The following is a 26,191-nucleotide window of genomic DNA, read 5'->3' on the forward strand; positions in this document are numbered from 1 at the left end:
GTGTGACACAAACATCTTCCTGAAAAGTAACTTGACGATATGTAAGAAGAGCCTTCCTGGTAGCCCCTTCAGCCCAGTTCTTCCTCCAGGAGGCGGTTTTAAAAACTATTCAGCCGGCAGAGTTTTCCGTGCATCCACGTTCGAGAGAGAGCCCTTATTCAGGAGCAGCCTGAATTTCAGCAACAGGATGGTGGTAAAAGTTGACAAGTGCACATGGGAGCAAATGCGATCGGGATTGAAAACCACACTGTAGAATCAGTACCATGAGGACACACTCAAGTCTCACGTAAAAATTACGTATGAAAACGTATACACACACATATATATAGTATGGGCTTAAGTTTTTAAATATTTGGAGAAGGGGCGATTTCTAGTTAAGTCTGTATTTTCACAAATTTCTACAATAAGCATGATTCACTTTGATCATCTTCAAGGGAGTAGGTTTGGCTTTGTTTTGTTTTTAAGATTTTACTTACTGAGAGCGAGCAAGTGAGCGTGAGCAGAGGGAGAGGGAGGCTCCCCGATTCAGGACCCGATCCCAGGACCTCAGGATCATGACTGGAGCCCAAAGGCAGATGCTTAACCAGCTGAGCCACCCAGGGGCCCGAAGGGAGTGAGTTTTTGTTGGCTTCTTAAACTCCTTCCCATGAAGTAAATAAGATAATGGCTTGTTAACATATGTCCTTGGAAGACCTAGTCTGACTTCAGGATTTTCTGAGCCTCCCTCTCGTTCTAAGCTCAGCGGGACACGAGATTTAAAAACACAGTAGGTGACTGTCAGGAGGGATTTTCAACAACTCTTTGAGGTGGATTACAATCCGCATTTGCAGATGATGATACTAATGTTCCAGGAGGTTAAGTAACCTCCCCCAGGAGGTTCTCCTAACCCCCAGGTTATGAGAAAAGGAAATATCCGCAATCAGGTCTGCCTGGCTCCAGATGTCACGACGTTCTCCCCATAGGACAGGGTCAGGTAGGTGCGGGACCTACCTCGAGTCGGGGCTCCCACCAGCAACACCTGTTTCCGGGTCCCGTTCACCAGCACGTGGCCACTGGACAGGGAGGCCCCCAGCTTCTCCATCGCCTGTGAAGGGCCGTCAGTCAACACTGTGCGGCCCCAGAGATGGCGGGGTGCCCCGGCTGCTGCGGGGGGAGCGGCGGCCGTACCTTGTCTCCGGAAATGGTAAAGGAGCTTTGGCAGTTTGGGGGCAGAAAGCCGTACACCCGTCCGAGGCTCTGCTTCTCGTCGCGAGCGCGGGACTGGGGGGCCAGGCTGGAACGAAGCACACCCGGGCGGCGGGGGGAGCTGGCCACGTATTCCGGCCCCAGCAAAGAGGAGCTCCCCTGCCCCAGCCCTGTGGTCCTCGGGGCCGCAGCGCTGGCTGTCCGGGATCCCAGTACGAAGACCCCCCCACGCAAGGCTCGCCGCCCTGAGAGCGGCCACAGGGAGACCCGCAGCCACGCGCTCGGTCTGTTCCGCCAGAGCCCACGTGTTGGATCCTAACCCCACACCTCAGAATGCACGCATCTGGAGAGCGGGTTTTCAAAGAGGCAATTGTTACGCTGGGTCCCTGGGGTGGGGCCCTAATCCAATGGGACTGGTGTCCTCTTAAGAACAAAGACACCAAGGACGGGCACAGGGAGGAGAGAGGTCTCTAAGATCAACGCCACTGACGTCGACCTCGGATCCCTGGTTCAAACCGGGAGAAGAGGCGTTCCTGTGGCTTCTGGCACCAGGTCACGGGAGCCCAGGCGACTCTCCCTCCTCCCTCGCTCACGTTCCAGCTTCTAAGGAGAAGCTCTTGCTGCACAGCCATAGCTGCTCCTCGCCGGGGGGTGGAGGGGTGGACACGGGACTCGGCCCCTCTGCGCACCCCCGCAGGCTCCCGCAGCAGCAGCCACCTGCCCCTCACGCCCCTGGGTCCCCGGGCCCCCACAGGAGGGCTCACCCTTGGGTGTTCCTCCAAGTTGGGCTCCCGACCAGCAGCACGCTTCTGTTGCTCACGCGGAGCCCGTGGAGCGCGTAGCCGAGCCAGGAGAAGTCCGCCTCGCCCCGCAACGTCCAGTTGGCCGCCTCCACGCCCAGCTCTTCTACAGAGACAACCGGCGCCTTTTACCTTCCGTGGCTGGGCGGGCAGAGTCTGCCAGAGCTCCTGTGTACCCCCAGCTGCTCCCAGGGGGCCCCAGTGTCAGACATGGAGCCCACACTTGATAGGAGAAGTAGGTGTCTGGGGGCCCCCCAGCCCCCTCCCCGCCGCAGGTCGGGGCATCACCGGGATGCCTTCTGCGGAAAGCCTCCGCCAACAACCTGCTGGCCCCTCTGCATCTGGCCCTGGACGTCGGGCCCCTTTTTGTCTATCCAGGGACTCTATTGCCTGGATGATAAAGGTCCGTGCTCAGGGATCTTAGCTGCAAGAGGAAGCGCGATCAGAAAATTCAGACGGAATGAGAGTGGAGGGAGGGGAAAGTCAGAAGGCCCAGGCACGAGCGCAGAGAGGTCTCGGCCCTCCCTCCCCGCCACTCAAGCACGACCTTTGTGGCTCCAGCTGGGATCGGAATAAAACGCAGCCACCATGCCCTTCTGTTTCCCTCCGCCCGGCGCGAAAGGGGAGCCCATGACCAGATCGGGCTCGCCGTCTCCGTTCAGGTCTGCGGCCACGAGCGTCCAGCCCAAGTTACAGTACGTGTCCTGCAGGGGAAGCCGGAGAGCACGTCCCGCTCAGAAGCGGACGGCCGGAGGCGGCAGAGTCTGGCCCACTGGTCTGGCCGCGAGGGGGTCCCCGTACCTGGCAGGAGATGGTGACGTTCGGGCCGGAAGACATTCCTCCTTGTCTGGAACCGAAGTAGATGTACACCGCACCCTAGGGGAACGCAAGCCATGGGGCGGTCAGAGGCAGGGCTGGTGACCCGGGAAACTCAGGTCGCAGCAGAAGAGACAGGGCGATGAGGACCTAAATCCCCCAAGTCCCCACGGCCAGGGCTCAGCAACAGACAAACTGGTCCTGTGTGTGCACTGCTGGGCTGAGGTGTTTTTTGCAACTGCCACTCGCATCAGCATTGAAGTCCCCAATGCTGAAATGGTCACTCCTGTCCTTGCCCGCCATGCACACCTGCTCAGTGCGCCAGCTGGACAACCGCCTGCCTCCCTGCGCGAGGCCTTCCTGACCTGGCCCACGATTCCTCGAAATACACCATGCGGCCAGTGTCCACGGCAGATGCATGTGCACCATCAGGCTCTGCCCCAAACCAGCTCCTGTCTTGTAACTTGCTGGCCTGTGTCCTCACTCGGGAAGCATCTACGTTCCGCCACAAGCCAAGGGCGGGGAAGACCACGGTAAGTAAGACACACTCTGTCCTCCCGAAAAGCGGCCCATGGACAGTGACACCACGGCGTGGAAGGTACTGGAGTAAGGGTGGAGGCTGCAGTGTGGGACAGGCAAGTGTGGCCTAGACCAGAGGCTGGTGACAGCGGGTGCCGTGTTGCTCCTAAAGGAAAAGGGCGAGAAGACCTTCCAGGGGGAAGGATCCTCTGAGCCATGTCCTCGAGGGAGGGGACCTGTGGGCCCAGAGGCGACATCCGGCTCACAGTCTAGGAGCGCAGAGTGAGGACACGGGCACGAAGGCGAGCTTGTGGCAGGCAGAGAGTGATGAAGGGTCTCTGACTTTTGGGGTCACACAGGGTGCTGAAGCTGGTGCCCTGCCTCTCATCTCGTCACAGAGACCAGAGCCTGTGCTGCAGGAAACAGGGACCAGGGAGGTCACCGCTCTGCTGCGATGATGGGGGGCTCTCGAGGTCCTGGAACCCCCATCCCCTCACTTCAGGAGCCGGGAGGGGAGGGGGAAGAGTACAACTTCTGGGGTCACCAGGAAACGCAGGAGGCCAAATGGAGGCCAGGGAGGCAGGAACTAGGCACTGCCAGGCAACCCAAGGTCACGTCAAGGACCCCAAGTGGGGGGCCCGAGATCATCTCCCCACAAATGTCGGCCCGGCACACCCGGCTGCTGCTGTTCACGGGGGCTCCACCCGGCCCCGGCCTGCCCCCCCCCCGACGCCCCGTCTCCCCCTGCAGCGGCGGCCTTACCGTGTAGGCAAGCTTCTCGGAGCCCACCGACGGCGCGCCCACGGCCAGGTCCGGCACGCCGTCCTTGTTGAAGTCCAGCACGGCCAAGGCCGAGCCAAACCGACCTGAGGGCTGAAGGGGCACCAGTGAGCTCTGGGCTGAGCCACAGCCTTCAGAAGAGCACGAGACTCCCTGGGGTCCAGGCGACCCGGGCACCCGACCTGGAAGCCGAGGGCCAAGGGCCAACTCCGCAGCGACCAGAACACATCTGCGCTTCCCCCACTGCGGGGCTCGGCCCCAACAGGGTTTCAGGCACGTCTGCTTGGAGGGGAAGACGAGGTGCCAGAAAGAAAAGGGTCCGTTCTCACAAGTTCTAGGTTTTTCAAAAATGGTCCCCCACGAAGGGCCAGACTCCCTTTGGAAAGTGTCCAAAATGAGAACCCCGTACACCAGCAAGCACGGCCACCGCGGGAGGAGCATTCGGAACGTTCTAGAGCCACCCCGTGCAACGTGGGGGCCACCAGCTAAACGTGGCTGAATTAGCTGAAGTCACATTAAACCAACAACTCAGCTCTTCGGTTGCACTGGGTGCATTTCGGGTCCTCAAAGCCCCTGCAGCCCACGGCCCTCCCACGGGATGCATAGCTGCAGAGCGGTCCCTTCGGCGCAGAGAATTCTGTGGACGCCGCACTCGGCCCGACCCGCACAGGGGCAGGTCCGTTTATTATCCCCGCTCGCGTGGTTACAGATGGGAAACCCAGCCCGGTCGGGGACCCTTGCTTCCGAGGTGGGTTTTCTCCATCTTCCCTCTCCTGCTCTCTAGAATCGGCCGCGACCAAAGCCACTCGCCCGGTCCTCCTGATCTTTCACAACGGACGGAACAATGAATGGTCTTGCACAAGTGGAGGTTTGCCCCGCAAGCACACACACGCCCCAGAACCCGCATCAGTTATAGATTGGCCAATCGTGCCACACCTGAGTGCAATGGCCTCTACGGAGACCGTCCCCTCCTGCGAGGCGGGAACCCGATAAACCAGAAAGGGCTGCTCCGGCCACAAGGCAAGCAGGGGCGCCGGCCGGCTGAGGCCAGCCGCGTTTCATCATCGCCAGCTGCACCCCAAGGCCTCCCTCGGGTTAACCCGTGGTTCCTCGACAGGCACGGGATCTCCTCCGTCCTCCCTCGGAGCCACAGCCAGGCTAAGCACAGGCCGCGGCTAAGGACCAGGCTCTACCCCTGGCCCACGCCGTCAGCCGGCCACCGGCCACGTTACCCACGGTCCTTGGGAAGAGAGCACAGAGCTGCCTCCTTCCTGGTCCCCGTCTGAGGGAGCGGACCGCCCTCACTCCCGGTCTGCAGGAGCCCAGAGGATTAGGTTTTACCCAACAGTCTGAGAGGGGCTCGGCTTCGTGCAGAGGAGCAGGGGCGCCTGGGGGCTCAGTTGGTTGAGTGTCTGCCTTTAGCTCAGGTCGTGGTCCCAGGGTCCTGGGATCGAGCCTCACACTAGGCTCCCTGTTCAGCTGGGAGCCTGCTTCTCCCGCTGCCTGCTGCTCCCCCTGCTTGTGCGTTCTCTCTCTCTCTCTCTCTCTCTCTCTCTCTCTCTCGTAAATAAAAAAATAAAAAAAAGTAAGGAGCACCTGGAATGGGTAGACTTATTTTGGAATGTTCTCATGGGGTGGCAGAAGATTCCAGAAAACACTGCCCCTCCTAGACAGTGGAACTTCACACGTGGCTGCCAGCGGAGGATCGCCTATCGGACTCAGGGCTCCCCCGGCCAGTCGGTGACCCCGCACCTTCCGCGGGGCGAGGCCTGTGCACGTAGGTCGTCTAGCTTTGTTCTTCCAGCATGACCTCCACAGCAAAGCTTTAGCGGTTTCCCCACAGCAGAACCATCATCTGACCCGCAGTCCAGCGTTCCGTGCCCTGCTGCTGGCTCCCGGAACACGCCGTCGCACCAAGGCCCCCGCACTCGCCTGTCACCGGTCACAGGCGCCTGCCCTCCCTCCTGCCCTCATGAGCACTGATGCCAGTCACTCCCGACGAAACCCTTCCCGGTCCGTGGTGCGCCGGGAGGCCCTGACCCTGACCCCACGCCGAGCATTTCTCCCACGGTCGCTGTGGGGTTTTCCTGGGGACGCTTTTCACCACTTGAAACCAAGGAATGACATCTGAGTGAGGTCTGGGGTTTGGGCAAGAGTCACGCACCCGTGTCGGTTTCTTAATTCCGACACGTTGCAACCAGGGTTACGTAAGCCGCTACCTTAGGGGAAACTGGGGGGAAGGTGTTTGGGAACTCTGTTCTGTCTTTACGGCTTTTCTGTGGATCGAACATTCTTACAAAATAAAAACTCACATATAAAACAAGGGAGGCTTCAAAAAATCGGGAGTGGCCTGTAGCACCAAGAAATTGACTCAGGGCAGCCCTGAAGGAAGGGCAGGTGTGTTTAGGGCAGGTAGGGACCCACGTTCCAGTGAGGACAGGAGGCTTTTAAACAGAGGACAGGTGTCCACAGAGGGAGGCCACCAGCACGGCTGCTCCCGTCACCCTCGGCGCTGGCCGCTTGCTCTGAGGAGCGCGGCGCACGGACGCGAGAAGAGGGACCCGGGGATGGACACCTCACCTGGAAACCCTCCAGGGTCACGTGGGCCTCCCGGTCGAGATCCAGGTCGATGGGGGGCAGCCCCAGCTCGTTGCCGTAGAGGAGGTACACGCGGCCCACCTGGGGGTGGCCGGGGCGGCTGTAGCCGGGGGCACCCACCACCAGGTCCCCGTACCCATCCTGGTTGAGGTCAGCCGAAGTCAGTGCCCTGGGGGAGGGAGAGAGAGGCCCGCCCCGTGTCTGCGGAGAGCCATGCTCCCCGCAGACGGTCGCCTGCTTCTCTCTAGAGCCCACGGCTTGAACCCCCCCTTGTTGAATTTTACCCCCGCGTGACCATGGAGAACACCCTTCCTGCCGCTATCTTGTCTGTGGGACTGAAACACAAGAGCAGCAACACTGGACACGTTAAGGGCTCTGGGCATTTCTGAACCGTATGACCCGAGCAGGGGAAAAGCATCTGCACGAAGCATCATGTTCTGTGCAAACCTACAGCCACCACGCACGACCCTAGGCTCACAGGGGACAGCCAGGAAGTCTGCACCCGGCCAAGGGCCCCGGCTGCTTTCGGGCGGGGCAGGAAACAAACGGAAGAGAAAGGAGCCGGAGACCCACGTGCGTTAAGCACCCCGTGGTACTGCTGCCACGGCTGCCCGCGGTTCCTTGCACTGTGAAGAGAAGAAATGCCTAACGTATTTCGTGGATGTTTCTAAGTCTGGGTCGATGACCTACCAGTTAGAGAGCAAAGGTTCAAGTGTCTTTGTTGGGGCAGCTAGCAGGACCAGAAATCACGTACTTACTCTAGTTCTTATGGCCACAGAAGCAACCAGAGATAAAAGAGGAAAGTCGTTCCTAAAGGGGCTACCACCTGGTGAGAGGGACCAGACCGTTCCTGGGCTCCCGGGGCTGGACGCTGGGGAGGGACCTCTGCACACCCCCACCCGGGCCCAGCCAGAGACCCTCTTCGGCTGTGTCAGGAAGAAGAGCCACCATGCACGGGGACGGGCCAATAAACACAGCATGCACCTGCCGTCACCTGTGCTGGGGCTGAATGCCTCAGGGGCCCAAAAAAGATGGCCTGTCAGCAAACTGCTCCAAGGGGAACAATGTCATTTCAACCTAGGAAGTGTGGCTGAAAAAACAGGTTTCCCCAAAACCTCCATATCCTTGGGCTCCGTTCGGGTTGATTGTGAAAATCGGAGAACTCCCCAACGTTCTACTTCTACAATTATTGGGGGGGAGGGGTGCTAGGCTTTTCTCACATGAAGCGAAGAGACCCTGATCACTGTACTAGCGGCTTATCTGCTTCTGGGTGTAGTGCCATTCCCCAAAGTCTGTAACATCACGTCTTTAGAACATCGAAGCCTTGCGATCGTTCTGTGACACTGCATCATGGCAATTTTCAGTAAAGAGAAAGCTTCCTGCACTTAAACCCATCCTGACCCACTTTAAGGAGGCAGTTTCATCTTAAAGTAACTTGGCCACTATGTTATGTTTTTGTTGAGGAGCTGACTGGGATTTAAGGCGCCAACAGGTGCCACCGAAACCATCTGTCAAATGACTGAACTTCGTACCGACACCAGCTTTCAGGAGCGGGAGAAACTCATTACCTACCAGCCGAGTCTTGTGTAGGGAAAAGACAGGAAGTAAGACGCCAAGGGGCTGGACACATGCTTGTAGGACCGCTGGGAGCTGCCCGTGAACATTGTCCGGATGTTCCTCTCCAAAGCCTGGTACATAAAAGTGAGGGAATCCTGGAAACACAAAAACATTATAGATAAAAGACACGTGGCATCGTCAACAAAACTAATATTTCCCATCAAAAGTATTAGACTTTCTAAAGGAAACCCATTTGGACAAGAACTAAAAAATAAAGCCTCGATTCCTATCACAAAGTAAGATCTCGGATGCCTGAGTGGCTCAGTGGGTTAAGCCACTGCCTTTGGCTCAAGTCATGATCTCAGGGTCCTGGGATCAAGGCCCACGTCGGGCTCCTTGCTCAGCGGGGAGTCTGCTTCCCCTCTGCCTACCTCTCCCGCTGCTTGTGCTTGCTTGCTCTCATGCTCTCTAACAAATAAATAAATTAAATATTAAAAAAAAAAAAAAGATCAATCCCTTGGGATGAGCAGTTAGGGAGGGAAATCGTGACCCCCTGTGCTGGGAGGGTGGGCAGTTATGACCCTCACAGCCGTGCCCGCACGGGTAACGGAGAGAGCTGGGCCTTTACCTGGACCAAAGTCAGGAGAGTCTCTAGGAACCCGCAGCACATAATCAGATCAATGTAATGAATCAAAATGGCTTAAACGTTCATTTCGTCTAGAACCAGTGCTGCCCGCACCCTCATGCCCCTGCGCCCAGCTCACACGTCCAGGAAGCATTGACGCAGCTCCTACTATGTGCCAGGTGCTAGGACAGGCCTGGCCCATGGAAAGCCCCTCTCCTGCAGGACTCCCCCCTTCACGGAGGACACAGATCCAAGGAACTACAGGACAACACAGTACGTGCCGTGCTAGGGCCCCCGGTCACGATGGGCTACAGAACGCGCAGAGCCCGTGCAAGATGAAAACGCGGAGCCCCAGGCTCGGAAGTTATTAAGAATTTTTTCTAAAGATTTCATTTATTTATTGGAGAGAAAGACAGTGTGAGCAGGGAAGAGTGGGAGGGAGGAAGGGCCGGAGGCGGACCCCACCCTGAGCGCAGAGCCCCATGCGGGGCTCGATTCCACGATGCGAATACAATGACCTGAGTCCAAACCCAGAGTCCGACGCTCAATTGACTGAGCCTCCCAGGCGCTGCCAAGTTATTAAGGAATTTACGGCAGCAGGAGCATTAAGCCAAGTGTAGGGCCCTTCTCAGGGCAACGGCGCACCCACACAGCAGGCCTGCCCCGCCGGTCCAGCTCCCAGAGGCCCCAGGGAGATGCTGTCATGTGACCCTTCTCCAGATGTTAAGATCCTTCGCAATCCTATGCCGGCTTCCCTGCCCAGACCTCTCCCGCCTGCTGCCTCGAATCCCTGTCTTGTTTCCTAGTCAAACAAGATTACTCACATCTCCAAATACCCCCAAACTTCCGCAAGAGATACGCGCTCACTGATGAAATACTACCAACTCTTCAGGGCCTAATGCAAATGTCACCTCTGCCGTGAATCCTTCTCTGATTGACAGCAAAGCTGTTAAGCTTTATCTTACAGGTAAAAGACTCCCCACCCATGTGTTACTTGCATTCTATTCACATATGATCATTGGTGTATGTATCACCCCAATTGAACAGATTTGCTAAAGGTCAGAGTCCATTTCCCTTTTATCTGAAACCCCCAGTCGAGTGTCCGACTCTTAATGGGGGATCGCAGGGCCGGATTTCACCCGCAGCATCCCCCGTGGGGGCTCTGCGCAGTCCGCCTACCATGCTGCTGACACAGCTGGCCTAAGGACAAAGCAGGACTGGCCCGGGTGCCCCAGGGGTACCTCGGGCTCCACCAGCCCCGCCCAAGGCCGCAGAGGTCCAGACCCACATCTCAGAACATCTCGGAAAAAAACAGATTTGGCAGCCAAGGACGTTTGTGGCCTGACGCAGGCACAGGCGACTCTCAGTGAATGAGAAGAGCCGGTGAGTCTATAGGACGAGATCCGGGGGGAAGCGTGTCCCTGTCCCCCCACACCCCGGACACAGAAGATGCTTACCGAGGTCCACGAATCCACACTAAAGAACACGCCTCTGCTGGTGTGGTTGATATTTTTCCTGACATCTTTACTTAAGGATGCAGTCAAATTCCTATGGAAATCATTTTTCTGTACTCGTGAACTGCTGAAAAGTGAGAACAAACAAAATGCATCAGACTGAAGAACGGTGGGCCCCCCAGTGATGGGGCTGAAGGTTACGTCTAGTCGATCGCAGCTCAGAGACCGTAACATTCAAGTTTCTGGAAGCTCAAAGAGAAACACCTTCATGGGACATTGCATGGAGTTTCAGTCCAATGTTTCCAAGGTGTAAAAGCCTGTCCTTACTGAAAATACTTCCCAGAGCCCCAAAGTCCTATTGCATTAAAATGTGTGATTTTGGGGCACCTGGGTGGCTCAGTGGGTTAAGCCTCTGCCTTCGGCTCAGGTCATGATCTCAGGGTCCTGGGATTGAGCCCCGCATCGGGCTCTCTGCTCAGTGGGGAGCCTGCTTCTCCCTCTCTCTCTGCCTGCCTCTCTGCCTACTTGTGATGTCAAATAAATAAATAAAATCTTTTATTTTAAAAAGTGTTATTTCTTCTAGATCACTACACACAAAACAAAGAAAACAAAAAAACAAAGGCATTTCAGTATTTCACACACGTGGTCACAAAATAGTGTGTAGCTCTTTGGGAAACTGGTGTGCGGTGTACAGACTTCCGACGTGCTAGAATGAATCCTACGTTAAAAGTATATGTTCAAATTTGTGCATTCTAACGAGAGTACAAACCAGGTGCCTGGAGGAGCCCGACCGGCTTCCCCAGTGACTGAAGCGAAGCCCCCACAGCGGGAGTGAGTGAAGGGGACGCGTGTCAGGCAGCCAGCGGAGGGACCCGACAGTCAGGGGACTGGGAGCCCCATGTAAACGCTCTCAAGTCAGTCAGAGGAAGGAGGGAGAGAGGAGAAGAAAGAAGGAAAAAGGGAAGGAAAAGAAAGGGAAAGGGAGGGGCTTAAGAGAACCTGCCTGTCGTCTGTTCTCCTGAAGCTCGATGCTCTTTCTGGCCTTAGGACCCTTCACCGCTAGGACCGCGGGAGCGTCTAACCCTCGCTCACCCTGAAGCATCTCGGCCGAAACACTGCTCGCCCACCGAGCGCCCCCCTTAGAACAGGGCTGGGACGCGCCACTGCGCACCCCTGGCCCCCCTAACACCCGAGAGCATCAGGAGCTCTGCTGGGCACCCACGCACCCCAGCACGGCAGGACCGCGCTCTGTCCTGCTCGCGACGAGCCCTCGGTGCCCACATCGGCTCCTGGCAGCGACAGCGCAGGAAATGCTGCTGTCTCGGTTTTTGTGGTATTAATCCAGCTTTTAGGCGCCTGCGGCTGGCCCACGGCCCGGCAGGAATCCCGCCTCTCAGGATACAAGTCGGGCATCTGGCCCTCCGCCGCGGCAACGGCCTGAACCCCCCCATCCCATCTCCTCGACTGGGACTTTCTCGGGGTGGGATCTGGGTAAAAGTTACGCATTGTAACAATGATGAGTAATAATACTGTAATAGCAATACTACGACGAATGCTATTAAATGCCATTTTTGTTGGTTAGCGAGCACCTTACTGCTGCAGTCTTTACCTCGATTCCTGCATACCATCGAGGTCGTGATTCTGGGAATACGCATTTTTCCTTTTTCTTTTTTAAAAGATTTTATTTATTCCCTGAGCAGGGGGCCTGATGCAGGGCTGGATCCCAGGACCCTGAGATCATAACCTGAGCAGAGGGCAGATGCTTAACCCACTGAGATCCCCCCCCCAGGTGCCCCGAAATGTCCTTTCTCTAGGAAGGTTCTGGAATCCACTTACCCCTGGCTGCTGGCTGGCCGGCCGCCGCATGGCCCACCTGCCTGGACGCATGTGATGAACAGAGGGTTCTCGGGCAGGCTGCAGTCGCTAGGGAGAGAGGCAAAGAAATCAGACATTTTCTTACCTCCCTGGCAAGCGTCAGTCTTACTGAGAATCACGTTGCACGTCACACTGCCTCCGGCTCTGAACGCTCCGGGGCTCACTGCAGAGCCAGACGCGGCAGGTGAGGAGCTCGGGTCCTAACTGATGACGGCCGATGACTGCAGGCAGCAGGATGGTGACACAGGCAGCCTCATGCTCGGGTCAGCCCGACTCACAGCCCCCCCCCCTTCCCCGCTGAGCAGCCCCAGGCGGACATGAACCGTCCAGAAGCTCAAGACAGAAACGGATTCCTAACTGTGCCCCTCTCTGCCCAATCACGCCCATTTCTGCTCAAAGAGGTCTTAGTCTCTCAATCTCATTCCTTTAAAAACAAAGATTTGTGAATGGACAAGGCCACTGAGAGGACATAAGAGGTGAACTTTCCATCGCCTCCGGGAAAAGCACTAAGGGCGGGCGGACGCCATTAGAAGAGTGGACGGCGATCGCGGAGGGAGGCCGGGCAGCGCGGAGCCCGCCCCATGAGGTCGGGAGAGGCTGAAGGCAAATTTCTGTCAAAATCTTTCTGGGGACCAGCTTCAAGCTTAGGAAAAGTTTCTTCCTCAAATTCCCATCAGGATTAGGATGGGAATTCCTCAGACTCTGCCACGAGGATCCGGACGGCAGCCTTGCAATAAATAAGAGCACTGCAGTTACGGGTAATCTTTGCTGTTGTTCTTGTTAAGATTTTATTTATTTATCTGACAGGGAGAGAGAGCAGGAGCGCACAAGCAGGGGAGCTGCAGCAGAGGGGGAAGCAGGCTGCCCACTGAGCAGGGAGCCCGACATGAGGACTCCAGGATCATGACCTGAGCGGAAGTCAGACGCTGAACTGGCTGAGCCACCCAGGCGCCCCTGTGAATTTTCTCTGAATTATGGAGAGCCCGGCTGGGAATGCGACCGCCATTCCTTCACTGTTTCTTTAGGAAGACACACTAGGAGTTTCAAGCAACACATTGCTTTGGAAGACAAGTATCAGTTAGGTAACAAATGCGTATAACATGAAACTATGTACCCTGCTTCTTTCCCTCATGAATCTGTGGCCTCCTTTGGAGCTTTTTCCAAAGTTCCCATTCAGTTCCACAAATGCTGACGAATCCTCCCCTGTGCAAAGATGCAGCCAACTCATGGAATTTTCCGCCTTGACAAATTAGAACAGACATGGAGAGACAAAAACGGCTCCCCAATTAAAGAGTAACGTCTTGCTGCCTGTAGCTATTTGGACGACCTAACCGAAACGAACACTAGCGCTGTTCTCCACTCGAGGATCGTGACCTACGGGCTGGAGACAGCAAGTGAGTACAAGCCGTTCACTCTCACGTGACCAATGCAGACTTCACTTCCTTCTGTAATAACAACACCCGCATCGACGTGCTTCCAGTGCCGCCTACACGCTAACCCGTTTGCCTGAGTGACCTCGCGTGCTCCTCCCGACAGCCCTGTGACGACTGTTACTGTCCCCATGTCACAGAGGAGAACACAAAGCTTAGGGAGGTTCAGCTACTTGCTCGGGATAACTCAGCAGTGAGAGGCAGGTCTTGCAAATTCCGAGACTCATCCCCTAGCGTCCTGTGCGCTTAAAATCCCGGCCACAGAAGGAGAGCCTGGGGATGTCACAGGAGGCTTATTTCACTGTTAAAAAATAGTATTTAGGGGCACCTGGGTGGCTCAGTGGGTTAAAGCCTCTGCCTTCGGCCTTCCCAGGAGTCCAGGGATGGAGCCTCAGTCCGACATGGGGCTCCCCTCAGCAGGGGGCCGGCTCCCTTCTCTCTCTCTCTGCCTGCCTGTCTTCTTTGATCCCTGTCTGTCAAATAAATAAATAAAATCTTTTTTAAAAAGTATTTATATGGGACTGTTTCCTGTTTACCAACTGTTTAAAACAGGTTTAACACTCACGGCCTAATACCGAGTTGGTCATGCAAGGCGATTTTGTTTCAGATCCCGGCATGCAGTTACGGTTAACAGCCTCTGTGTACTGGCGGATGTTCTCAAGGCCGAAGAGCATCATCCCACACACAATATCCCGAAGCCACTCGGATTTAGGCCCCTCGACCTGGAAGAGCCGCCTGGTGCAGACGGAGCCCGACAACCCTCTCCCACTCCACGGCTGCTGCTCAGGCTTCGCACCCTGCCCTTTCCTACACAGGGTGCTGCCTCCGCGGCTCCCTCTCCAGACCCGCCCCCCATGCCCACTCAGTGCCGGGGCAGGTTGCATACTTAAAAGAGGCTGACACGTCGTGAGACCTTGTCATCTGATCAGGTGGAAACCTGACAGCAGCCCCAGGAGAGGGAGGCACAGGGCAGGAGCGGCCGGCGGGAGACGTGGGCCGGTGTCTCACCTGGTCCCGTTCTCCAGCATGAAGCTCGTCAGACGGTAGATATTAGTGGACCAAAACGCCATGTCGTCCAGTCCCCCCAGGAAATACTCTTGGAACTGTTCCACCAAAAATGGAGACTTTCTGGAGTACGTGGGATAAAGCTATGGCACACAAAAAAAGAAAATGTATCAGTAAGTGCTTTTTCTGGTATCTTTATAATCCTTTAAATGAAGGTTCTGAAGAATGAAGCCTTTACCTTGGAAATAGCTAACATCTCTCCGTACCTGCAACATGAACAAAAATTGTGCCTGTTGAGTGAGGTTTGGACAAAGAAGGAAGCAAATCAACAACAGGCCCCATCCACAGGTGTCTGCTCTCACGCGACTGCCTTCGGAGAAAGCAGGAATCCAGAAATCCAACTCAGGAAACTAAAACGTCAAAAAGCGCATTAAGGAAGTCACACTACGCTCAGCTACAAATTTTCCTCTGGGTCACACCTACATTTCCAAGAACTGAAGGTATGAACAGTCAATGATTGCACTTCTGGTGATGACTTCTCGGCCATAGAGTTGCTTGTAAATTTCCAGCAGATCTTCAACGGGCACGTACCTGAGAAAAGCATTGGAATGAAATAAGATTCTGAAATTAAAGGGAATATCGGCAGCCAAAGCAATGACCATTTACTGCAGGACTGTTCCGTGCCCGGCACTATGCAAGGGGCCCTCATGGACTCTGTATTTAATGCTGCCCACAAGCATAGGTGGCTGGTACTGCCACAGTCCCAGCAGATGTCACAGCGCACTACAGCGCAGGATGCAAACCAACAACGGACACCCCAACCCGACAGTCAGAGGCGCACTCAGAGAAGTAGAAAATGGATGTTTTGTCTTGTGAATTCACAGTTCAAGGAACAACATTTTACTCCTTGGAGGACTGAACTGTTCTCAAAAGTTATTATTATTAATTTTTGAGAGAGAGAGAGCAGGGAGAGAGGGAGAAAGAACCTCAAGCAGGCTACATGCCCAGGGCAGAAGCCGAGACGGGGCTCGATCTCACGACCCTGAGATCAGGACCTGATGGCTCCTCACCCCCACCCCAGCTTCAGAGCACACAGCGTATGGTAAAAAGCACCTAAGTCAGGCTGCCAGCTGACAGCTGCCGTTACTTCAGCTGGAAGAAGAGACACATACGTGAGACGAATGCTGAACCAGCTTCCGGCTTCATTTCTGAAGCCTTAGACTGTATCGCACAGAAATCACAACCAAACAAAACCCGATTCTAGTATATTTATAAGACAGAATCTATGGCGATGTCTACTTTTTAATTTATAAGCACACCAGAGTGTCCTCCCAACGAAAATAGCTTCAGGCTAGACAAAATAACAAGAATATTTTTTTAGATGAATCACCCCACTAGCAAGAAAGTGCAAATTTTCCAAAGGTCCAAAACAAATGGAATCTGGAAGCTTGAAGAGGTAAGCAAGTATGGAAGCCAGCCTGTGCTCTAAGCCCTTGGAGATTTTCCGATGGCTGCGCACATGCCAGAGACATGGGCTGAAGCGTAGGAACCAGCCACAGCAGTCTGTTTCAGAAGAGCCGCTGCACTAACAGCTACAGCCTCTGCAGGAGTTTCAGCGAGAAACAAACCCAGCCAACTAAAAGGACAGCAAAGAAATTGGGCTTCATCCTGACAATCGATCGAGCAGGGGAAAAACAGATCTCCCCCGACCACTGGTAACTACTACCAGTCCTGCAAATGTCCTTTCCTGCATTCATGATGTTTCTGTAATCAGGAAAACTTCAAGAGCTGAATGTAATGCAACGTGGTCCTAGGTTCACATGCCTCGAGGCAGCCTGCAGAAGTCCAGAGAAATTCTCACTGAAGAAATGCGAGTCTATGTCCAGCCATGAGCACTTCGAGCAGCATGGGACGTGACCAGGAGAACCAGCTGAACTCCCGTAAGAGTTGCTAAAGGAGGGGGCCCCTGGGTGGCTCAGTGGGTTAAGCCGTTGCCTTCAGCTCAGGTCATGATCTCAGGGTCCTGGGATCGAGTCCTGCATCAGGCTCTCTGCTCAGCAGGGAGCCTGCTTCCTCCTCTCTCTCTCTGCCTGCCTCTCCGACTACTTGTGATTTCTCTCTGTCAAATAAATAAATAAAATCTTTAAAAAAGAAAAAAGTTGCTAAAGGACACCTGAAGGTAACTCATTCATCAGAGATGAGGAGGGTCACTACGCCACGAGGAAAAGGGCCAACTCACCAGAAAGATGTAAGATTTTTACACTTGAATGTATCTAACAACATATCTTCAAAACATATACATAGCAAGTTGAAAGAACCTCAAGGAGAAATGGAAAAAAAAAATTCACCATCGCTGGGGGAAATTTTTAAACAAATTTTTCTCTGAGTAATTATTACATCAACCTAATATAAAAAGGCCATTTTATTTATAGCTTTAACAGTAAATTAATAAGCTTACATTAATAAGGATATTGTAACATTAGGTCAAAAACTGGAGAACATCCTCTTCAAGCACAGATGGGATATTTACAAGAGTTGATGATATGCTAGACCTTAGATCAGGACTCAACGGGAGATCGCTGGCAAAGTCAGCAAAGTAGGAGGGCCCGAGATGGAGCTTGGCTCCTGGATAAAACTCGACAACACTCACATCATGCAAAGAACCCAGAAAACAACTCAAAAGCCAACAGAAGAGTGGCACCTGGGTAGCTCAGTCAGAAGAGCGAGGGCCTCTTGATCTCAGGCTTGTGGGTTCAAGCCCTACATTGAGGATAGACATTACTAAAATAAATAATTAAAACACATACACATGCGTGTACACACTCACACACACACACACACACACACACACACGAGAGGATAGACAGTACTAAAATAACTAAAACACACACACGCACACACACACACACCTGGCAGAGGAAACTCCACAAGTAAATGTAGAGAAGAGGCCAGATCAAGGCGAAGGAAAAGTCTGGAGACATGGGGTGACGGGGATAGGTTAAAAAAAGAAAAAAACAAGATTCACCTGTAGGCTGCTTACAAGAGACTCATAAGGTGAAAGACACCCGCAGACTGAGAGTGAGGGGTTGGACACGCATTTATCATGCAAACCTATGTCAAAACAAAGCTAGGGTAGCAATACTTATATTGGACAAATAGACTTTAAAACAAACACTAAAAAATAAAAAATAAAACACTATAACAAGAGACAAATCATAATCAAAAAGGTCCCCATCCAACAAGAAGGTATAACAACTGTAAATATTTATGGCTCCCACTACAGGAGCAACTGAGCATGTAAGTAGTAACCAGCAGAAAGGAAGTGGCTGATTCTAACACAGTAACAGCAGGGGACTTGAACACCCACTCACATCAACGGACAGATCATCCGAACAGAACATCAGCAATGGCTTGGACTGACACCTTGGATCAGATGGATCTAACAGATGTAATCAGAACATTCTATCCTGAAATGGCAGAATGCACATTCTTTTCCAGTGCACATGGAACACTCTCCAGAACGGATCACTACCTCCTTACCAAACAACAAGCCTCGACAAATTCAAAAAGACCAAAGTCATACCATGCATCCTCTCTGACCACAAGTGCTATGAAACTAGAAATTACAAAAACTGGAAAGAACTCAAATGCACAGAGTTAGTTAAATAACAAGCTACCGAAGAATGAGTGGGTCAACTGGGAAATCAGAAAAGAAATTATAGTTCACACTGAAGCAAACGAAAACGCAAACAGTCTCACCGTCCAAAACCTTTGGGATTCAGCAACAGGGGTTCTAAAAGAGGAGAGTTTACAGCAATACAGGCCCTACCTCAAGGACCAAGAAAAATCTCAAGTAAACAACCTAACCTTATGCCTAAAGGAGCCAGAAAAAGAACAAACCAATCCCAAACCAGTAAAAGGAAGGAAATGATAAAGAGTAGAGCAGAAATAAATGATGTAGAAACTAAACACCAAGAGAACAGATCAATGAAGCCATGAGCTTGTTTTTTAAGAGAATTAAAATTGATAAACCTTTAGCCAGACACACCAGAAGAAAGAGATTTTAAATAAACAAACCCCCCCAAAAGAAGAGAAATAAATGATACCACAAAAAGACAAAAAAACTGTAACAGAATATTATGAAAAGCTACATGCCAACAAGATGGACTACCTAGAAGAAATGGATAAATTCCTAGGAATATATAAACTACCAAAACTGAAAGAAGTAGAAAATTTGAACAGACTGATTACCAGCAATGAAATTGAATCAGTCATCAAAAACTCCCAACAAACAAAACTCCAGGACCAGATGGCTTCACAGGCAAATTCTACCAAATATTTAAAGAGTTAATACCCATTCTTCTCAAACTATTCCAAAAAATAGAAGACGAAGGAAAACTTCCAAATTCATTCTATGAGGCCAGCATTACCCTGATATCAAAACCAGATAAAGACACCACAAAAAAAGAGAACTATAAGCCAGTATGTGTCATGAACATGGATGCAAAATTCCTTGACAAGGTACCAGCAAACCAAATTCAGTAATACATTTTTTAAAAATTCACCATATTCCTGGATTGAAAGGGTAGTTCAATATTCACAAATCATTCAACACAAATTACACCATTAAGAAGATCATTTGAACAGATACAGGAAAAGCATTTGACAAAGTACAACATCCAGTCATGATTTAAAAACAAAAAACTTCTACAAAGTACGTTTAGAGAGAACGTGCCTCAACATAACAAAGACCATATATGAAAAATCCACAGTGAACATCATACTCAATGGTGAGAAACTGAGATTCTTTAAGTTCAGGAATAAGACGAGTATGTCCACTTTCACCACTGTTATTTAACATAGTACTTGAAGTCCTAGCTACAGCAATCGGACAACAAAAAGAAACTAAAGGCCTGGCACTTGGGTGACTCAGTCAGTTAACCATTCACCATGGGCTCAGGTCATGATCCCAGGTCCTGGATCAAGTCCCCGATCTGGCTCCTTACATCACAGGGATTCTGCTTCCCCACCTGCCTGACACTCCCCCTGCTTGTGCTCTCTCTGACAAATAAATAAATAAAATCTTAAAAAAAAAAAAAAAAAGGAAATAAAAGGCACCCAAATTGATAAGGAAGAAGTAACATTTTTACTATTTGCAGATGACACAATACTTTATATGAAAAACCTAAAGACTCCACAAAAAACTGTCAGAGTTGGTAAATGGATTCACTAAGATCATAGGACACAAACGTCAATGTATAAAATTCTGTTGAATTTTCATATATGAATAATGAAGTAGCAGAAAGAGAAGTTAACAATCCCATTTAGAACTGCACCAAAACCAATAAAATATCTAGAAATAAAGAGGTGAAAAACCTGTGCTCTGAAAACTATAAAACACTGATTTAAAAAAACAACAACTGAAGATGATACCAAGAAATGAACAGACATTCCAGGGAGGCTTGGGTGGCTCAGTCGGTTAAGACTCTGCCTTCAGCTCCTTGTCCAACAGGGGGGGGCCTGCTTCTCACTTCGCCTCTGCCTGCTTGTGCTCTCTCTGACAAAATCTATTTTAAAATCTTAAAAAAAAAAAAAAAAAAAAAGACATCCCAGGTTCATGGATTGGAAGAATATTGTTGACATGTAGATACTACTCAAGGCCATCTTCACATTTAATGCAATCCTAATCAGGATACCTGGGCTACTCAGGTCTTTAAGTGTCCAACTCCTGATCTCAGCTCAGGTCTTGATCTCAGGGTAATGAGTTCAAACCCCTTTTGGGTTCCACTCTGGGCATGGAGCCTACTTTAAAAAAAAAAAAAAAAAAGGTAATCCCTATCAAAATACCAATGGCATGTTTCAAGTGCTAGAACAAAAGACCCCAAATAGCCAAAGCAATCCTGAAAAAGGAAAGCAAAGCTGGAGGCATCACAATTCCAGATTTCAAGTTCAAAACAGTATGATCTTGGCACAAAACAGACACATTAATCAATGCAACAGAATAGAAAACCCAGAAATGAACCCACAATTATATGTTCATTAATCTTCTACAAAGTAGGAAAGAATGTCCAATGGGAAAAAGGCCGCCGCCTCTTCAATAAATGGTGCTGGGATGTTCAGACAGCTACATGCAAAAAAAATGAAACTGGACCACATTCTTACACCATACACAAAAATAAATTGAAAATGGATTAAAAACCTAAATGTGAGATCTGAAACTATACAAATCCTAGAAGGGGGGCGCCTGGGTGGCTCAGTGGTTAAGCCGCTGCCTTCGGCTCGGGTCATGATCCCAGGGTCCTGGGATCGAGCCCCGCATCGGGCTCTCTGCTCAGCAGGGAGCCTGCTTCCTCCTCTCTCTCTCTGCCTGCCTCTCTGCCTACTTACGATCTCTGTCTGTCAAATAAATAAATAAAATCTTAAAAAAAAAAAATCCTAGGAGGGAGTAAAGGCAGTAATTTCTCTGTCAGCCATAGCAACATTTTTCTAAGTATGTTTCTTGAGACAAGGGACATAGAAGCAGAAACAAACTAATAGGACTTCATCAAAATAAAAGGCTCTGCACAGTGAAGGGAACAATCAGAAAAGCTAAAAATATCATATGGAATGGGAGAAGATAATTGCAAATGACATATATGATAAAGGGCTAGTATCCAAAATACATAAAAAACTAATATAAGTCAATACAAAAAACCCCCAAATAATCCAATTAAATATGGGCAGAGACATTGGACATGTCTCCAGAGAAGACATACAAATGGCCAACAGACACATGAAAAGATGTTCAGTATCAGTCATCATCAGGGAAATGCAAATCAACACCACAATGAGCTACCACCTCGCACCTCTTAGAATGAGAAGAAAAAAAAACCCACAAACAACAAGTACTAAGGAGGATGTGGAGAAAAAGGAACCCTTGTGCACTGTTGGTGGGAATGCAAACTGGTGCAGCTCCTGTGGGAAACGGGATGGGGGTGTCTCAAAAGGTTAAAACTAGAACTGCCTTATGACCAAGCAATTGCACTACTGAGTATTTACCTCCAAAACACAAAAACACTAATTCAAAGGGATACATGCACCCCGTGTTTATAGCAACATTTATTTACAATTGCCAAGTTATGGAAGCAGCCCAATGTCCATTGACTGATGAATGGAAAAAGGGGTATAGACAGACAATGGAATATTACTTGGCCATAAAAAAATGAAATCTTGCTATTTGTAACATGGATGGAGTTAGTATAATGCTAAGTGAAATAGAGACAAAAGCCATATGATCTCACTCATATGTGAAACTTAAGAAAAAAAAAATGAACAAAGGAGGAGGAAAGAGAGAGAGAGAGAGAGGGGAAAACCAAGAAAGAGACTCTTCACTGTACAGGACAAACTGAGGGGGATGGGTGGGGCTGGGTGAAACAGGTGGGGGGCATTAAGAACACACTTTTGATGAGCACTGAGTAACAGAATTGCTGAATCACTGTATTGTACACCCAAAACTAATGTGACACTGCATTTTAACTACACTGGAATTAAATTTAAAAACTTAAAAAAAAAAAAAAAAGACTCCACAAATTTCATAAGAACCTAAAGAAAATAAATATGTGAGTAAAAAGTAATGAAAGAGAAAATGAACACATAATAGAGAGGATCAATAAACCCAAACCCATTCTTTACAATAGTGAAACTGAAATGTATTAGATGAGACTAATTGTTGAAAAATGCAAGAAATGTCAGGATCAAGATAACAAGGGAACACGAGTCCAAATAAGGAAAATAGACAGTAAAATATTAAGAACAACTTCAAGGCACAATCTTTAAACATTTAGATGAAATGGAAAAACCCTAGAAAAACAGAACACCTTAAGAAGAAATTGAAAAACTGTGTAGTCCTATAACCATGACTGAAGTTTTTAAGAAGTCCCTGTAGAGAGAACAGCAGGCCTAGATTGCTTTTCAAATTCTACCAAACATTCAAAGTGTTGATCTTACAGAGACTTTCAGAGAACAGAAAAGAACTTTCCTCCTGATATCATGAAACTAGCATAACCTTGATACCAAAACCAAACAAGGAGAGAAGAAAAGAAAATGATAGCACAAACCCACCCATAAATAAAAATACAAAATCCCAGGCAGCGATAGATGCAACAAATATTAAAAAGGAAATATACTATTGCAAAGTTGGTTTTGTGCCAGGAATTCAACTTGATTAAATATTGGCAAATAGATTAGTACAATTGCTATATTAACAGATTAAAAAAGAGGGAACTATTTCAACAGATGCAGAGTAAGAGTTCAATACACACGAAGTTAATTCATAATAAAAACTACCAGCAAACTGAAATAGAGGGAAACTGCCTTAAGCTGATTAAGGATATTCACAAAAACCCAGGGCGAACACTGTGTCTGATGAAATTTTGAAAGCATTCTCTTTAAGGTCACAAACAAGGTAAGTATGCTCAGTATCGCCACTTCTATTGTACTGAAAACTTTATAACTTTCTTCTTTCTGCTGCATCACACAGGCTAAAGACTGAGAAAGGAAAAGTAAAATGGTCACAATTTGTTGATGATGCACTGTGAGTATACAGTAAATTCAAAAACATCTCTGGAAACATTAGAATGAATGAGGGATTTTAGAAATGTTGTTAGAAGCAAAAATCAAAGTGAGAAAGTCACTTGCATCCTACACAGCAACAATCAACTAGAAAATAAAACTGGTACTGAAAGTTACCATTTACGGTGGCAAATAAAAAGTCTCTGCAACAAAATTGAACAAAACATGTAAGACCTTGAAGGGAAAAACTTAGACAAGTTTAGTTAAAGTCACTAAAGGGGGCTTAAATAAAATATATAGCATAGTGAGAAGACTCAATATTTTAAAGTTAATGCTCTTCCAATGGATCTCTAGATTCAATACAATTCTAATCAAAACCCCAACAAGATCTTTCTTAGAACATGGCAACTTGCTCTTCTCACTTTATTTGAAAGAGCCAAGGCAAAAGAATTGGCAAGGTATGTCTGAAGAAAAAGGATAGGCTGAGAGACCAGCCCTACTAGATGTCAAGATGTATTATAAAGCCACTGTAATTTAAAAAAAAAAAAAAAAACAGTATTGCTCATGGACAAGTAGATCAATACAACAGAATAGAAAGCCCACAAATGGACCCAAATACATATTAAGTTTTCTGACAGAGAGGGCCTTACAGACCAGTGAGGAAAGGGGAGACTGTGGATAAGTGTCCTGATTTGGGGACTATCTATGTTACATCTACAGAAAGAAAATCAGATTCTTTCTCAGAACATACAAAAAGTTAACTCCAGGTAAGTGAAAGACAAAGTTTAAAAAAATAATACCATAAAAGCTTTTGAAGGCCAAGGAGGAGGAGAATGACCTCATCCCCAAAAGGTAGGGAAGGATTTCTTAAATCAGATATCAAAAGTACAAATTACAAAGGAAAAGGTAGAGTCAACTACATGAAAATTAAGTTCTGTTTATTAAGATACATCATAAGTTTAAAAAAAGTCCCAAAGTATAAAAAGATATTTGTAACAAATAAATGATAAACCAACCAAAGATTGGAAGCCCTAATATACAAGGACCACTCACCAGTAAGTAAAAAGGCCAAACCAACCAACAGAAAACTAGGCTAAAAGCTAAACAAGATGTTCACGGAGTATCAAACACAGATGATCCATAAAATATGAAGGAACTTTCAGCCTCATTAATCACTAGGAAATGCAAATGAAAACTTCAGTAAGAGACCAGGACACACCAAACAGACTGTATTTTAAGTTGGACAAGACCAAGTCCCGGAGAACGCAGGGGAAGTAGATCTCCCACATACGCCCGAGGACAGGGTCCGCTGAGAAGGCCGTTCTGAAAGCCTCGGCTCTGATGCTGACTTCGCGTCCCGCCCCAGGACTCCCTCCCAGTTCTGTGTCTGGGGCTGAGGGTGAGAGACCCCCCCTGTGGTGCACAAACGTAGGAGATGTTCACAGCAACACCGCCGGTAGAGCAAACACACACGCTCCGCACTAACACCTCCGTCCCCGCAGGAGTGGAGGACCATGTGGCCCATCCCGGTGTCAGACAGCCACACAGCAGGGAAATCTACCATGGCCCAACAGACACAGGTGACCGGACCTCGGAACCAGATTCTATTTATCTGAAGATTAAAACCACATTCCATTTTGTATGGGGACATATCCATATGTATTCAGCTCTAAAGAGAAGCAACAAAACAATTAACAGGAATCCCACAGGAGCGGTTTAGAAGAACGGGAGAGAATGTTCTCGGTGGGAGAGAACTGGAGGCGCTTAGAAGACACCCAGAAGGCTTGGCTGTGAGCCAAGTGTTAGCTACATGGGAGCACGTGATCTTTTTTTTGTAAATATGGACTAGATATGGTGTCAGTCACAAGTTCAAAGCATCTTAAACTGTCCTCATCTGCAGTTTTGCTTTTCAAAATTTATAAATTTTTGATGCCTGAATGCATCGTAGGCTGCATTTTCGTCGGGGATAAAAAGGGTCCAGCTTCTAAGCGCCATTTAGGGAACACACGTGTAAGCATAGTTGTTCTTACCAGCGCCGTGCGAGGTAATTAAAATTGAACTCGAACTGGCTCAACACATCTCCTCCTAAAGCACGAGAAAAATATTTACATTTGGTGGGTCAGCGACAACACTCGGCTTCTTTCCACAGATCTGCACAGTCAGGCGATGAGTTCACTACCTTGCCCGCATGTTCTGCTCACTGTTTTAGGTAAAAGCAGATCTCAAAGAAAAAGTGATCATTCATAGCTTAGCCAGTGAGACTTGTGAATTAAGAAACACCCAGATAACCAAAAGTTTTTCACTTGAAGGAAAGATGAACCATAAAATTTCTTTTAAAATCCCATTCATCGTCTACTTTGGCTATTTCAATAATTCATGGCAGGAAAAAGACAGAGGTACCAAGTTAAAGTAAGGGCAATCTTAGGTAATGAATTTTAAGCTAATATAAGGGTAAAGCTTTACTAAATTAGGACATATGCCAATGATGAACTGTAATTTTTTTTTTTTATAAAGACATACAACTTTTCGGAAATACATCTCTATGGCAAATGATATGCTGTACTCTTAATGAAGTATTAAAATAGAAAGCTAGGTAGTATATGGACTGGCAAGCTGTGATTAAAAATATGTATTTTACTTTAAATACTTGGTTTTTTAGTATAAGTTGAAGTTGACACACACAAACGAGAGAAAGATACTGTGGGAGCCCACCACAATCTGTGCACGTCTCTGCCAGCAGCCACTCCCGGAAGCTTCTCTCTCTTGCTGTCTAGACACCTGCCTGGTTATTAGCCATTTCCCAAAGTGACTGAATACGCACCTCATAGAGTATGAAAATGAGACTTTTGCTCAAGAGAACAACACAGCCAGTCCTAATGCAGCATGAGATGGTCTCAGTTAAGGAGAGAGGTTTTTCAACAAGGGGCGGGGGGTTGTAATACAGATTTAAGGTACAGTAGTGACTCTAGGACAAGGGAGACGGAACCATGGCAAAAC

General features: G+C 49.3%; 1 protein-coding gene across 6 annotated transcripts in view; it reads right to left on the reverse strand.

The window, feature by feature from the left end:
- Window positions 1-26,191, reverse strand: part of GPLD1 (glycosylphosphatidylinositol specific phospholipase D1) — a 66,954-nt gene that overhangs the window by 17,991 nt on the left and 22,772 nt on the right. For 4 of the 6 annotated variants that reach the window (XR_006608135.1, XR_006608133.1, XR_006608134.1 and 1 more), the window contains exons 9-22: window positions 25,225-25,279; window positions 15,128-15,235; window positions 14,883-14,910; window positions 14,648-14,787; window positions 12,171-12,257; window positions 10,338-10,461; window positions 8,271-8,410; window positions 6,681-6,867; window positions 4,083-4,193; window positions 2,787-2,861; window positions 2,533-2,689; window positions 1,950-2,091; window positions 1,168-1,273; window positions 991-1,084 (exon numbers count right to left, since the gene is read on the reverse strand). Coding sequence is in view for 3 of the 6 variants with exons in the window: in XM_045085106.1 (XP_044941041.1) it covers window positions 991-1,084; window positions 1,168-1,273; window positions 1,950-2,091; window positions 2,533-2,689; window positions 2,787-2,861; window positions 4,083-4,193; window positions 6,681-6,867; window positions 8,271-8,410; window positions 10,338-10,461; window positions 12,171-12,257; window positions 14,648-14,787; window positions 14,883-14,910; window positions 15,128-15,235; window positions 25,225-25,279 (1,554 nt within the window). In the remaining 3 variants the exon portion in view is untranslated. The remainder of the gene's footprint in view (window positions 1-990; window positions 1,085-1,167; window positions 1,274-1,949; window positions 2,092-2,532; window positions 2,690-2,786; window positions 2,862-4,082; window positions 4,194-6,680; window positions 6,868-8,270; window positions 8,411-10,337; window positions 10,462-12,170; window positions 12,258-14,647; window positions 14,788-14,882; window positions 14,911-15,127; window positions 15,236-25,224; window positions 25,280-26,191) is intronic. The other 2 variants (XM_045085107.1, XM_004761253.3) reach the window with 1 other exon arrangement.

This window comes from Mustela putorius, unplaced genomic scaffold (genome assembly GCF_011764305.1).
Source record: "Mustela putorius furo isolate JIRA1106 unplaced genomic scaffold, ASM1176430v1.1 tig00000831_pilon_pilon_pilon, whole genome shotgun sequence".
Taxonomy (NCBI): Eukaryota; Metazoa; Chordata; class Mammalia; order Carnivora; family Mustelidae; genus Mustela; species Mustela putorius.